The sequence below is a fragment of the Ambystoma mexicanum genome, chromosome 8, assembly GCF_040938575.1.
Source record: "Ambystoma mexicanum isolate Mex_15411 chromosome 8, UKY_AmexF1_1, whole genome shotgun sequence".
NCBI lineage: Eukaryota > Metazoa > Chordata > Amphibia > Caudata > Ambystomatidae > Ambystoma > Ambystoma mexicanum.
The window spans coordinates 1,052,496,510-1,052,509,666 of record NC_090929.1 but is presented as its reverse complement, the minus strand read 5'-3'; the positions used below and the strand labels follow the sequence as shown (position 1 = coordinate 1,052,509,666).

Here is a 13,157-nt window from a genome sequence, read left to right as displayed (position 1 = left end):
CTGTCAAGAAGAAGAGGAAGAGGGTGGAGACACCCTGGAAACCAACACCAGCCTAACACAGGTGACAAGAAATGCACAGGCGCGGCAAACACAAACGCATATTCCTGCAGTAGGGGGAAGGGTAGCAAAATGTGTAGAGAAATGGAGATTCATCTTTTCAGATGCTTGGATTTTAGACACCGTACAGGGCTTCCACATAGATTGGATAAGTTTACCTAAACAGGTGGCCGAAATTGTTAAGGCTCAGCACCACAGACGAAGAGTCAGTCACTAGATACAGAAATAAGAGAGCTAGCACAGAAAGGTGTTATAAAGCAGGCAACAAACATAGGAGACAGCTTCATAAGCAACATGAGGTCGTCACAAGACAAGGCCGAAAATAAACTTAAGAACACTAAACACGTTCATAGTCTACAGACATTTCAAAATGGAGGGCATACACTTGCTGAGAGACATTTTGTAACAAGGGGATTGGCTGGCGAGAATAGATCTCAAAGACGCCTATCTGACCATACCTATGGCAGCGGAACAGATTTCTGAGGTTTCGCTGGCAGGGGCAAGTTTGGGAATTCACCTGCCTACCATTCGGTCTAGCATCGCCCCCCTGGTGCTTCACGAAGGTGATGAAACCGGTAGAGACTTTCCTCAGAGAGAGAGGGATTAGACTAATTCTGTATCTGGACGACATTTGTATAATGTGCCAGGACAAAACGCTGATCAAGGAACAGATAGAACTTACTTTAGATCTATTACAACAACTGGGCTTCCTCATAAATTGGGAGAAGTGAGACCTACAGGCAGAACAGAATATGGAATTTCTGAGTTTCAGATTAGACACAGTGCAGGGAACATTAAACCTCCCTCTGAGCAAGGTTAACGACAAAGAAAGAGATATGGAACAGGTTAACATCAGAGATGATATCCCTGAGAGACTTTGCGAGAATAGTGGGACGCCTAGCTTTGTCAATACAGGTGATATTGCCGGGACCTCTACATTTCCGGGGTCTTCAGAGACTGAAAATACAACACCTCAGGAGGGGAGCATCCTACGAACAAAGGATACCCCTGTATATAGAGGCGAAAGAGGAACTGCAATGGTGGTTGCAGCACATGGATGCCTGGAATGGAAGGGCAATATCTGGCTCATCCCCGGACCTAGTGATAGAATCTGATGACAGCAGGTGAAGATTGGGATGCCAGATGCAGAGATCTGTCTACAGGGGGCAGATGATCAGGAGAAGAATTACATTTTCACATAAATTGCCTAGAGCAGCTAGCAGGATCCTTTGCAGTGAAATGCTGGACACGGGAGAAGGCACGATCGTTGCGTACACAAGATGGACAACCGGTCAGCAGTTCGCTATATAAACACACTGGGAGGCACAAGGTCAAGAATGCTAGCAGTGCTAGTGAAAGAATTTTGGCATCTGTGCCTACAGAGAGATATCAGTGACAGCAGAATCCCTGCCAGGCCATCAGAACAAGGTAGCAGACTGTAACTACTGATTTCTCAGGGATGCCAGCGATTGGAAGCTGACGAGAATGTTTTTCAGGCACTGCTGGAGAGATGGGGTACATGCAGGACAGACCTTTTTGCATCGAGGTTGAACAAGCAACTTGCTCGGTTTTTCAGCAGGAGACCGGACCTAGAGGCGTAAGAGAGACTCTTTTCTGCAACAGTGGGGTCCGGGCAAAGAATACGCTTTCCCTCCCTTTGCGATGAACGTGAGGACCCTAGCACAGGCGAGCAGACAGCGAGTATCCATGGTAATTACGCTGAATTGGAGGGGTCAAGCATGGTTACAGACCTGCTAGAGATGACCTACGACAATGTGATAGCTCTGCCGAGATTAGATCTCATAGTGAGGGACCCCACAGGAAGGTCAGGTCACGACTAGTGACGGCAGGCAGCCTCAGCTACATTGCATGGGCAATTTCAGGGGAGCCTGACTATGCCAGGATTATCGGAAGAGGCTGAACAGATTATTGATGAGGCTTGGGCACCTGGGACCAAGAAGGCATATAGAACAGCCTGGTCAGGTTGGCACAATTGGTGTGTGGAAAGAGACATACATCCCTCTAGAATAGATGTAATACATGTAGTTAATTCTTTGGCTCAGGTTGCAGCCCAGGGCAGGGTTTATAGAACAATTTAATACAGCCAGTTCAGCTTTTTTTCAGCAGGACACCCGTGAATTGAAGGGTTATCCGTGGGAGAACATCCTTTAGTTTGTAAACTGTTGAAAGGGGTTAGAATAAATAGACCTACAAAACATAAATATGATCAGGTATGGGGCGCAGACAAAGTCTTGAAATGTTTCCTATCATGGCCAGACAAGGATGAACTATCTAGGAAGTTAATTTGTTTACTTTACTTACTGTCATGCAAGAGGGTTTCATATGTAAAGGCTTTAGAGATCAACAGAAAGTCATTATCTCCTCAGGGTATAACCTTTGACATAGTGAAGAGAACTAAAACGTGGTTGAGTTCAATTTCATATCAGGTATTCCCAGAACAACCAAAATTATGTCCAATGAGATGCATTAGAGAATAGGAGTCCATGACTAGGGGAAGGAGAGCCACAGGTGTAAATCAGTTGCTCATAGCCATAAGGAAACAGTTTGGGGCAGTAGCGTCAGCCACGCTAGCGAGATGGATTAGATGGGTGATGACACAGGCTGGAGTAGACACAGATTCATATGGGGCTTCCTCTGTGAGAGAAGGAATGGCCTCTAAGGCTTTTCTGGCAGGAGCTAGACTAGAGGACATCATGAAGGCAGCAGACTGGTCTAAGGACTCGACGTTTAAAACCTTTTACTTTAAGCCAGTGGAAAAAATAGCTACGTTGGTGATAAGTAAACTTTGAACAAGCATAATACGAGCCTGCGTGTCTTGATATAGAATTCAGATTTTCCACACATTTGTTACAGAAAGTCATAATTCTATTAAAGAAACGGAGGCGAAGGATTATCCCACCCAATAACCGATGTAAATGTGAATGTGCTATATTCTGTGATGATGTTATAAAAGATGATATTGTTGGCAAAAAGGTTTATGAATACGTTTTGCATGTCGGTTACCCACGCTGGGGACAGTAGTCTGAAATCCGGTTTGTGTTTCAGGTTCTACGGTGGAGAATAAATCAAATGGGTCATAAGGTCATGGTTTACAGAAACATGAGGAACAAAAGGTTGTGGTTTACAGCGTTTACCGGTTGGGACGCAAGGTTGAATTAAAGTTGGACACAGACAAAGAAAGAGGAAGGACACAGGAGTGTAGAGGAGGTTAAAGGACATTATATATGATGATTGGTGGAAAGAGTCACGTGATTTGTTGGTTTATGGACATCAAAAGAATGAAACTCACACACAAAAGAATATGGAAAATGTAGTATTGTTTGTGTTTATTCTTTGATGATTTTAAGTTAGAGTTATGCTTCTCGAGTTTGAGTAAAGAGAGAAGGATAATCCTTTGCCTATGTGTCTTTAATAGAATTATGACTTTCTATAACGAATGTGTAGAAAATCTGAATTATTCAGTGATTAACTTTTGTAAACCTGGCCTTTTCTCTAATCTTATAGATGTCATTGTTCCTCTTTTACAATGTACGTTTATTTTATTTTTTTTCTCTATACATGCCGTTACTTATCATTTTCTATGAATTTGAATACTTTGAGTACGCCACTCTTGACATTCACTGTCTTTTGTTACAAATGGTCACTCAGTTTTCACAAGCTTCTTAGTACATTCGGGTTGGACGTGCAGTCCGTCATTTAATCCTTCAGTTTGCAGTTCCACCATCCTACTTAGTAGTCTGAAGTTCCAGTTTGTTTTGACTAGCTTTGGAATTCAGAGATGTGCTTTACGCTCTCACTGTCTGGCTAAGCGTTGCTCGGCCTGAGGTCTTTGCCTTCTACCGGGCGATAGATAAACATATGAGAACATGTTTTAAAACTTTCTTTCGTGTATTTGTATCGTAGTTGGTGCCGAACCGTTTTGAGCGTTTCGAACAAATAGTCCTTTTGGTTTTTGTTTTCCAGTGCTTCAGTTATAGTATGAATCCTGGAGAGGGAATTATACAAGATTGATTTTGGACTTGCCTGGTTGGGACGGCAATCCCCTCCGAGTTTTTTCATCTATACCATAATGTAAGTGAGACAGGCCCTTTCCGGGTTTTTGATATTCGGTAGACACAGTACGTTAAATCTTGATTTCATAGAGGACATTTGTTTACATTAGGGTATGAAAGGTGGATTAGATCGCTTGTTTGACACAACTCATTTGAATAGGTAGGTCTTACCCGACACACACGGGGTGCATTTCCTTATTTTGTATTATTTATTTTTCCACATGTGGTACAAGTCGGTGCTATTCTTTTCCTTGGCACAAACTCTGTTTCAGGTGCATTACTCTTGATTCTTTTGATTATTGACACAGGATGGCGATGAGGTCTGGTAATCTAGAACTGTTTTCATTATGTAGATAGACTTTATGTATTATACAACATAATGGCATTTTATTTGCATCTACAGCTGTATCTTTGATCCTGAAGAAGGGGTTGATACCCCAAAACGCGTTGAGCTCATTACATTTAGAATATAAAGAAGCAATTGCGGAATATCTTAAAATTCTGCGCTGAGAATTTTTTCTGCTGGAAATATCTCGGCCAGAAACATTTTCTAGACTGGACTATAATTGTTGCCTGTTAGTACAGCATATAGGTGTGCAGGGGACGGGAGACCTAATTGTTAGGACACCATTGTTATTATATGTGTCTCTTCCTAGTGTCAGGGTTGTTTGTACTTCCCCCTGCTCCCAAGTTGTTTGTAAATTATATTTCTGAGAATTGCTCAAACATTTCAAGAGTAGGTGTGCCTTTAACATACTTTTTCCATATTCTATGGCCACAACCAGTCTGAAAATGTTTTATACTGTCACATATTGTGGGAAAAGGCATGAAAAGGTTTTGGAGAAATGCTCCTGTGCACTGTTGGTGACTTGCATCTATTGGATTTTTTCAGGAGTTACCCTACAAAACCATTTGAAAACGATTTGTCTTTTTACCCAATTCTTCTAAACAATGCGCTCTAAAATGCACCATTTTAACCCAATACTCATTTGTAGCATACCTTCTTGATTTTAACTGTGCAGAGTTTTTCCTTTGCATTCAGCCCTCAAAATCCTTTCTGGGATGTAAAGTTTGGTTGGGTAGCGTTGCTGGACAAACAAGAAAGTCGATGTGGAAGTGACACTCTGTTCAACCAGCTGCCAACAAACGTATTCCAGCAGCACTGGACTTCTGTGATCCTGTTTTTGGTAGGCGTAGGATGGGTTCCCAAAATTCACCTTTACACTGCCAACGCTTGGTTCTGGCACTTAAGCCAGTTGGCATGGGGTCTCCAGATTTTCTCGGGATGGTTGTTTAAGAAAAAAAAATGCATCTGGCCAAGAACCCTTCACGCTTATGGGAACAGTTCAGCACATCTTGAATCCATCACACAACCATACACTGACAAATTCTACTATTAGGAAATGACTACTAGAAACTGCCCCAACATTAATCTGCTCAGTATAGGGGCGGGTTTGTATTGCCATTTCTCCTAACCAGCAATCAATAAATGAACTACCAATGATCACACACACAGAACACAATTATACATCATCCCCTTTTTATCCTCCCAGTTGTCTAGTAGTTTGTATCCCACTCCTGCTTCCCTGATCTTTTTCCTCTTTTCCTTTCTATCACAGACCACACTGACACCCTAGACGAGGAAACAATAGGTCATTATCCCGAGAAGTCTCAGCACCGTAACATCACTATTGTCGTGATGAGTGCCGTTTGAAACCTTTATATAGGTTAGAAGAGATTGGGGGGAAAATAGATCATCTCCAAATTGGGAAAAAAGTAATGTCACTTTGGAAGAAAAAACAAATTCGAGTAGCAACCTGGAGTCAGAAGGAGGGAAGATAAATTAACTGAACATGGCTGCCCGGTGGAATGAATTCTAGAATACTCAGCCAAGAGGCTCGAAAATGGAAAGGAATAGAGGTAACTGAATGTATACATTTATCATTTTTTTTCCGATGAAAAAAATGAATTAGAAAATAATTTTCCAACTGCTGAAAACACTCAGGGTTCATGAATCTGGGGCAGTTGCCTTGGTTTATACCTTAGGGTGGTGCATCAGTGGCGTTGCACCCATAATAGCTACCACAAGCCAATGGCCCATAACGTGCACTAACTGCAAGTCCGCCTTTGCAAGAGTTTATCTCTACCTTGATGACCCAGCAATGTTAAATGTAATGTATACATAGATGCAAAACAGTCACATACGCTAGACACATTCCTTGCTAAAATCAAAGATGCAGGCTACCATGTTTCTTTTCAGCTGAAGCACACCATTTCTGGTCCGGCCACTGTAAGCTAAACTAACCACCCATCAGAGTAATAAAGCACAAGACAAGGAGTTATTAACAAAATATTTTTTATTGAAATTAATCCCTATCCAACAAATGGTAATGTGACTGCTTTAACTACCTGTGCATTTCTGTACCGCATAAACATGGTCAATAACGTACTGTGGTAAACAGGATTACCCATCTGATCCCTCTAGTACTTTTACGACACCAATATATTGGTCTTGGTCTTAACCGGAACAAATGTTTTTTTTCCAAAAAGGGCAATGCTAGTTTGTTTCAAGCATCAATAGGAAAATGCTGCTGGTAGAGATAAAATGTGATCGAAAATGGCCCAAAAGAAGAAAAAAAAAAAAAACAATCAGTAGCTCTGGAAGGAGAAGGGGGAGGGGGCTCATATCCTCTTCACATACTACACGTAAAATCACACTCCCTACAGACTCTCAGTAAACAACACGTGGGCGAGTTTATTAGTTGCAATTATACATGCTTTAACACAGTGAAACAAGGCAAGTCCTCCAATTGAGGTAGAATGTGACGTGCATGGCTTCTAGTAACATTTACATGGTCTCATTTCACCAAGGCTTCAATTACTAGGATTCCTGCCATTCAGAGACACTTTTTGAACCCACGGTATGCCAGTTTTTGTAACAGGAGCATTAACTATTTTACCACCTTGGTAGTTTCAAATAACCAACCAAAATCTATTGCCGGGAAGAGGCAAGTTTCACAAACACATCAAAGTGATAATTGTCTCATCGGGCACAATAAGAAGATGGTGTGTGGGCATATGCGGAGGGAGCTGACGGATTAAATACTGGCACATGTACAAAATAAGGTTTACGGTTGCCAGGAAGCTTACTGGTCCTCGAACTGGTTTGAAATAATATTTTGATAAAGCTGCAATGGTAACTAATACAGTACCATGGACAATACGGTTTGCGGATACCTTCACATTAAGGGTTTGCAGCCATCGAAAGGATGGCCCACTTTCCTGCAGAGTCTTATTCCACCAAAAATCATGGCATCGTTTGAATATATAACTTCAAAATCTCTACTCCACCCATTCTAAAAATACATAGATGTCATTACCATTTTAAATTATCTTCACAGTTGTATCACAAAGCTTTTTGTTCAAGTTTGTCCAGCAATGGAGATTGTTTCCAGCTCGGAAGTGTCCCGCAAGACCGGGATGCCGAATTGTACTACCCTGTATTGGAACACTGAGATAGTGATGAAAGGCATTGCTGCTGGGTCTTGCAACACAAAAGCCTCCATTTTACCCTGCAAATATATGTGTACATGCATGCCTTTATGGGGAGTCTGTGAAATATCGTTATGCCACCTACAAACTCACAAATCAACAAAACCTAAAAAGCACCGCCCAAAGTTAAAAATCAACTGTTCCCACCTACAGGCTGTAGATCTCAGAAGCATTGGTGTAGAGAAAAATTGGTTTCCGTTTAAAGCCTACAGAGTAGTCTACCTCGTACTCCTAAACCACTGATGCAGAGGAGAAGACGCATGGGAAGTCTACCCAAAGTCAAGCCATTTGTCAAATATCTCAAAGTCCTGCCCAAAGACAACCGGCCAATCTTGGTCAAGCCAGTTCAGCTCCCATGGGGGCAGGGGAGACAGACAAAAAAAGCTGTTCCAGACACAGGCTTTACTGACATTAATATTCTCCAGCAATTCCTGGAAAAAAAAAAAGATTTCTCCTAGACAGGTTCATCACTTACAAAAAAACTCAAACACACGGCCCCACACTGACTTTTAGATGTCAACAACTCAAAAAAGTTTGCATGTCTTTGACGCATGCAAGTGCTGCCCCATTTCTTCACAGTTAATGTTCTATAAATTAGGAGTTGCAAATCCAAAGTCCATGGTTCCCTCGGATCAAGAGGAACGCTCCTGGTAGTCTGGCATTTGGCCGCAGTTGGCTATTACAATCTTTTTGGAGGTCCTGCCATTCTTGCTTCCCAGGTTCTCCATTTTCTTTACTACGTTCATCCCGTCTTTGATGTAACCAAACACAACATGCTTATTGTCCAACCTGCCGAAAGAACAAGGAGAAGTCAAACACATCCTCTCTGAAGCTAGACAGTTAAGTTTCTTAATCTTGCAAATCTGCTGGGCCAAACCGATTTAGAGACATCGGCTTTTTTGTTGACACTAATGCAAGCACAATTACTTTCAACAGGTATAGTGAGCCTTCCTATAGCCAAAATAAAAAAAAAAGTGTACCTTTGTCAATTTACAAATAGGGTGTGTTGGAGTAACCAAACATGATGCTGATTTTTATCGCCATGAAAGGATGGGTGTCTTGGTTGGCCTTTCTGGGCATCAAGCCAAGAATCGGCATATAGAGCACTTATTTATTTATTTGCATTTGTATCGCGCACTTGCAGCCCAGGGACATCGAGGCGCTGCTACAAGAATATGTGAATATGTAAGAAGTTTCACATACAGGTTGAGGCGCCTTAGGCTTCCCGGTAGGATACAGCATAGCATGACAGGTTACAGGTTACATACATGCAGAACGATAGAGAACAATATGCTGGTTCTACCTAAGAAGGGTGGTAACAATTTATAGCTTTTAGTTGAACAGCTTAGTTTTAATGGCTTTCTGGAACACTTGGTGGGATTCGATCCGTCTCAGGTGAGGAGGGAGTGCGTTCCAATGTACGGCGGCCAGTGTCGGAAAGCTGGAACCGCCTGTTCGGGCTTTCCAGATTTTAGGTGTGAGGATAGTATTGAAATAGCCTTCTCTGAGGGGCCTTGAGGCAGTATGCCTGGTGATTCTTTGCGATAGGTATGGGGGTGCAAGCTCATGGAGGCATTTGTGGGTGATGGCGAGGGTTTTAAAGACAATTCTCTCTTTGACTGGAAGCCAATGGACCGGTTTTCTCACTTCAGAGATGTGGTCTCTTCTGGATGTTCCAGTGGCTGCCTTGAGTGCTTTGTTTTACACCAACTGGAGTTTGAGGTATTTTTGGGATGTCCCAATGAGGAGGGCATTGCAGTAATCAAGCCTAGACCCAATTATTGCCCTTGCAATAGTAAGGCAGTTCTCACGGGAAAGGAAGGGTCTGGCTGCGTTTAGCACTTTGGTGTAGTACGCAGAGGATGAGGCAATGGCATTAACCTGCCTATCCATGGTCAGGTCGGCGTCCAAGTAGACTCCCAGGGTCTTGACATTGTTAGAGACTTTGATGGGGGTGCTGTCAATAGCGAAGGAAGAGTACTGCTCATCAGGTTGCCCAGGGTAGTGGATGATCCTATGAGCAGGAGCTCAGTCTTTTCGCTGTTGAGAGAGAGCAAATTGTCCGCCATCCAGGATTGGATGGTGGAGTAAATGGAGGCGAGTGTGGTAAGATCAGCATCATAGTCCCCTGTGAGTGGAATAAGCACCTGCGTATCATCAGCATAGTTGGTGTAGGAGATGTGCATTGCATCAAGGATGCTGAATAAGGGTCTTGTAAAGAGGTTGTAGTGGGTAGGTGCAATGCACGAACCCTGTGGGACGCCACATTTAATGTGGCTAGGGGTGGCACAGGCAGTGTCAGAAAATACCTTCATGACTCTCTGCTGGAGAAAGGAGGTGATCCATTCACATGCCTTTGGGGAAAAGTTGGCATCAGTAGCTAGATGGCGACACAAGGTGTTGTGATCAACCAGATCGAAGGCTGCCGACAGGTCAAGGAGCAGAAGGAGCGCAGGTTTGCCTGTGTCTCTAATATCATCCTTTTGGTTCTTTAGGTCTAAGAGGGCCGTCTCAGTGCCGTGTCGGGGGCAGAAGCCGGATTGGCGTAGTCCAAGAAGAGGGTTCTCTTCCAAAAATTCTTGGACTTGCAGGTAGGCTACTTTGTCAAGAATTTTTAGTAAAAATGGGATGGTGGTGATTGGCCTATAGTTCCCTGGGGCCGTTGGGTCAAGGGAAGGTTTCTTGAGGAGCGGGCGAACCCATGCTTCCTTAAGGCCAGATGGAACGTGTCCAGACTGGAAGGACGAATTTATGAATGCAGTAAGGAAAGGAGCTAGGATTTGTGCCGAGTCTTTGATGAGTTGGGCAGGACAGGTGTCACCTTTACAGTTAGAGGGTTTGATGGCTTTGAGCAGGGTGATCACTTCGGGTTCGGTCATATCTCTGAAGTGGAAGGTGGAGGGTGGGGAGGATCTAGTCATGGGGGTTTAGGTGTAACGCTATGTAGGCTGGCTATGAGGATGTTGAGCTTTTTGGTGGCCGCCGATTTTAGTTTGGAATAGGTGGAGTTTATCAAGCATGGCTGACTCAATGCTGTTGCACCAGTTCTCATCTTTAAGGAGAGAGGTAGGTGGCGCAGAGGGCTTTTCCAATTCCCTGAAGATAGTGAATAGTTCTTTGGACCCTGATTTGGCGTCATTGATCCTAGAGTTGAATGTTGAGGATTTGGCTAAGGTGATGTTGGCTTTATAGGAGATGGATATGGCTTTAAAGGCATTCCTTGTGACTTCTGAGGGATTAGCTTTCCACATGAAGAGTGCAGCCCTCTTCCGTGAGCGCTGGTCAAGCAGTTCTTTTGAAAACCAGGCATTAGAGCGTTTGATTTTCTTGGCTTTTTTTAGGGTAACTGGAGCTATGGAGTCAACTGCTTGGGTGACGATTTCTTTGAAGGTGTTGGCTAGAGTTTCAGGGTCTTGTGAGTGCTGCAGGGAGGGGGTAGTAGGTTTGGTAGGGCCTTTTTTAGTCTCGAAGTTGAATTGAAGAAGTGGTGATCAGACCATGGGAGGGGACTATTGGCGACCATTTGGATGGAGCAGTTATGTTGGCTGATCCAGTCAAGGGTGCGTCCTTTGATGTGGGTAGGGTCTGTGATAGATTGTGTGAAGCCCAAGCCCAATCCCAGGCCCAAGGTGGAGAGGACCTTTTTGAGGGATCTGGCGTGGGAGTCCTTGGGGTCATCAAGCCCTAGGTTAAGATCGCCCAGCAGGATGACTTGTGAGGTCTTTTTAATGTTGTCTGACAAAGAGTGGATGAGGGCGTTATGGAAGTCTGTAATAGGACCAGGAGGCCTGTAGACAATATGCAGGTTGATAGTGCAGTTGTGGGAGAAGTATATTTTAAGTGGGAGGTAGTCCGAGTTGTGGACCAATTTCCCCTTCTACTTCTCAATGGAGAGACTTTCTCGGGCAATGAAGGCTAAAACCCCCTCCTCTCTGGGGGGCACGATCTTTCCTGAAGATGGTATACCCTTGTGGAATGGCGAGAGATAGTGCTGGGCCTGAGCTCTCAGTGAGCCAGGTTTCAGTGATAATTAGGATATCGAATTTGTTATTTATGATGAGGTCATTAATGTCTAAGGCAGGTAGTGAGCGGGCGTTAACTAGGGCACACCTGAGGGTCGTATTGGTCTTAGAAGATGTGGAGGAATCATGCAGAGGGGCAGCAGAGGGCAGGGAGAACATGGCGGCATCAATAGTGGGCAGCACTTCATTAATAACATGGGACACAGAGGGCTTAGACAGCGTAGCAGCATGGGTAAAGGGCATCACAATAACATCAATAATGGCCAGCACATCATTAAACACAGGAGCCACAGGGGGCTTGGGCATAGCCAGCATAGCAACGTCAATGGTGGGTAGCATATTGTGGGGCACAGGGGCCACAGAGGCCATGGGGGTGGTATGACCAGTTATCAGAGTAGTGCGCATAGTGCCCACAGGATGCTCAGGTACTGGGAGCGTGGTGGTCCCAACGTTTTTGTTTCTTACAGTCACTGGTAATTGGACCTCAGGAATAGTCTCTGTGCGGGTTCGGGTCTCAGGACAGTATAGGGATAGGTGTGGGCGTGCTGACAACGAAGCGCATCGGTAACCTAATCTTAGGTTACGCAAGATAATTCTGGCCGTGAGGTGTGCCTGCAAGTAAGAGCGGGTGCGCGATCACAGCCATGCATTTCTGTGGCAGGCAGAGAGAGAGAGGGACTGGTTCCCCTTGCTGGGGGTGCATAGCCGTAATTGTAGTTTTTAGAGGCTTACCTTTATACAAGGTGCTTTGCAGCGCCTCCCGCACTTCAGGCAGTGAATGAATCCAGCTTACCATGGAGTTCATTGGGAGGCCAGCAATACAGGCATTTGCCAAGATTATTCCATATTTAACTAATAATTCACATTTCCTCAGACTGACATGCATGCGCTCTCCACAAAGACTGAGCTCCTGGCACCAGCTTGCCCTTCAACACACTAAAACATTTGAAATACTTTAGGTTTGTTTAGAGTTACATATGGTGCTCACAGAAGAGCATATGGGGCTACAAAGTGCAGGTGTCTCATTGAAACAGTGTACACGCGAGGTACCAAAAGGAGTCATTCAGAATTGAAAGGTGTGGTGTTCTATTGGTGCGTCAGTGACTTTTGGCACGCTACACCAGCCCAGCTTAAAGACAGGAAACGTGTGGTGAAGGGCCTGCTTCACTGGATGGCTGTCCAGTCAGAAGACATTGCAGGAAGCTTGGTATGCCAGTTGCAATGAGAGATGGACTAAAATGGAAAGGTGCGTAAAATGATGCAGACAGACCTAGTTGTTCAGATAGGGCCCGATTCATGGAAGTGTTTTATAATGGCACAATCCCATAGGAAAACGTTTCCTGAATCAGAGAGTTCCAGGACGAGAAGAGTGGCTGTGTGCTGCTCTTCCTCACCATCTTGTGCAGGAGCTGCTGATGCTTCAAGGATTCAGGTAGGAATGATGCCCTACAAC

General features: G+C 44.1%; 1 protein-coding gene across 1 annotated transcript in view; it reads right to left on the bottom strand.

The window, feature by feature from the left end:
- Positions 1-6,469: 6,469 nt before the first annotated feature.
- The window catches only part of PPIF (peptidylprolyl isomerase F), a 79,477-nt gene continuing 72,789 nt past the window's right edge, over positions 6,470-13,157 (bottom strand). The window contains exon 6 of the mRNA XM_069611025.1: positions 6,470-8,471. Within this exon, the coding sequence (XP_069467126.1) occupies positions 8,315-8,471 (157 nt within the window). The 3' untranslated portion in view covers positions 6,470-8,314. The remainder of the gene's footprint in view (positions 8,472-13,157) is intronic.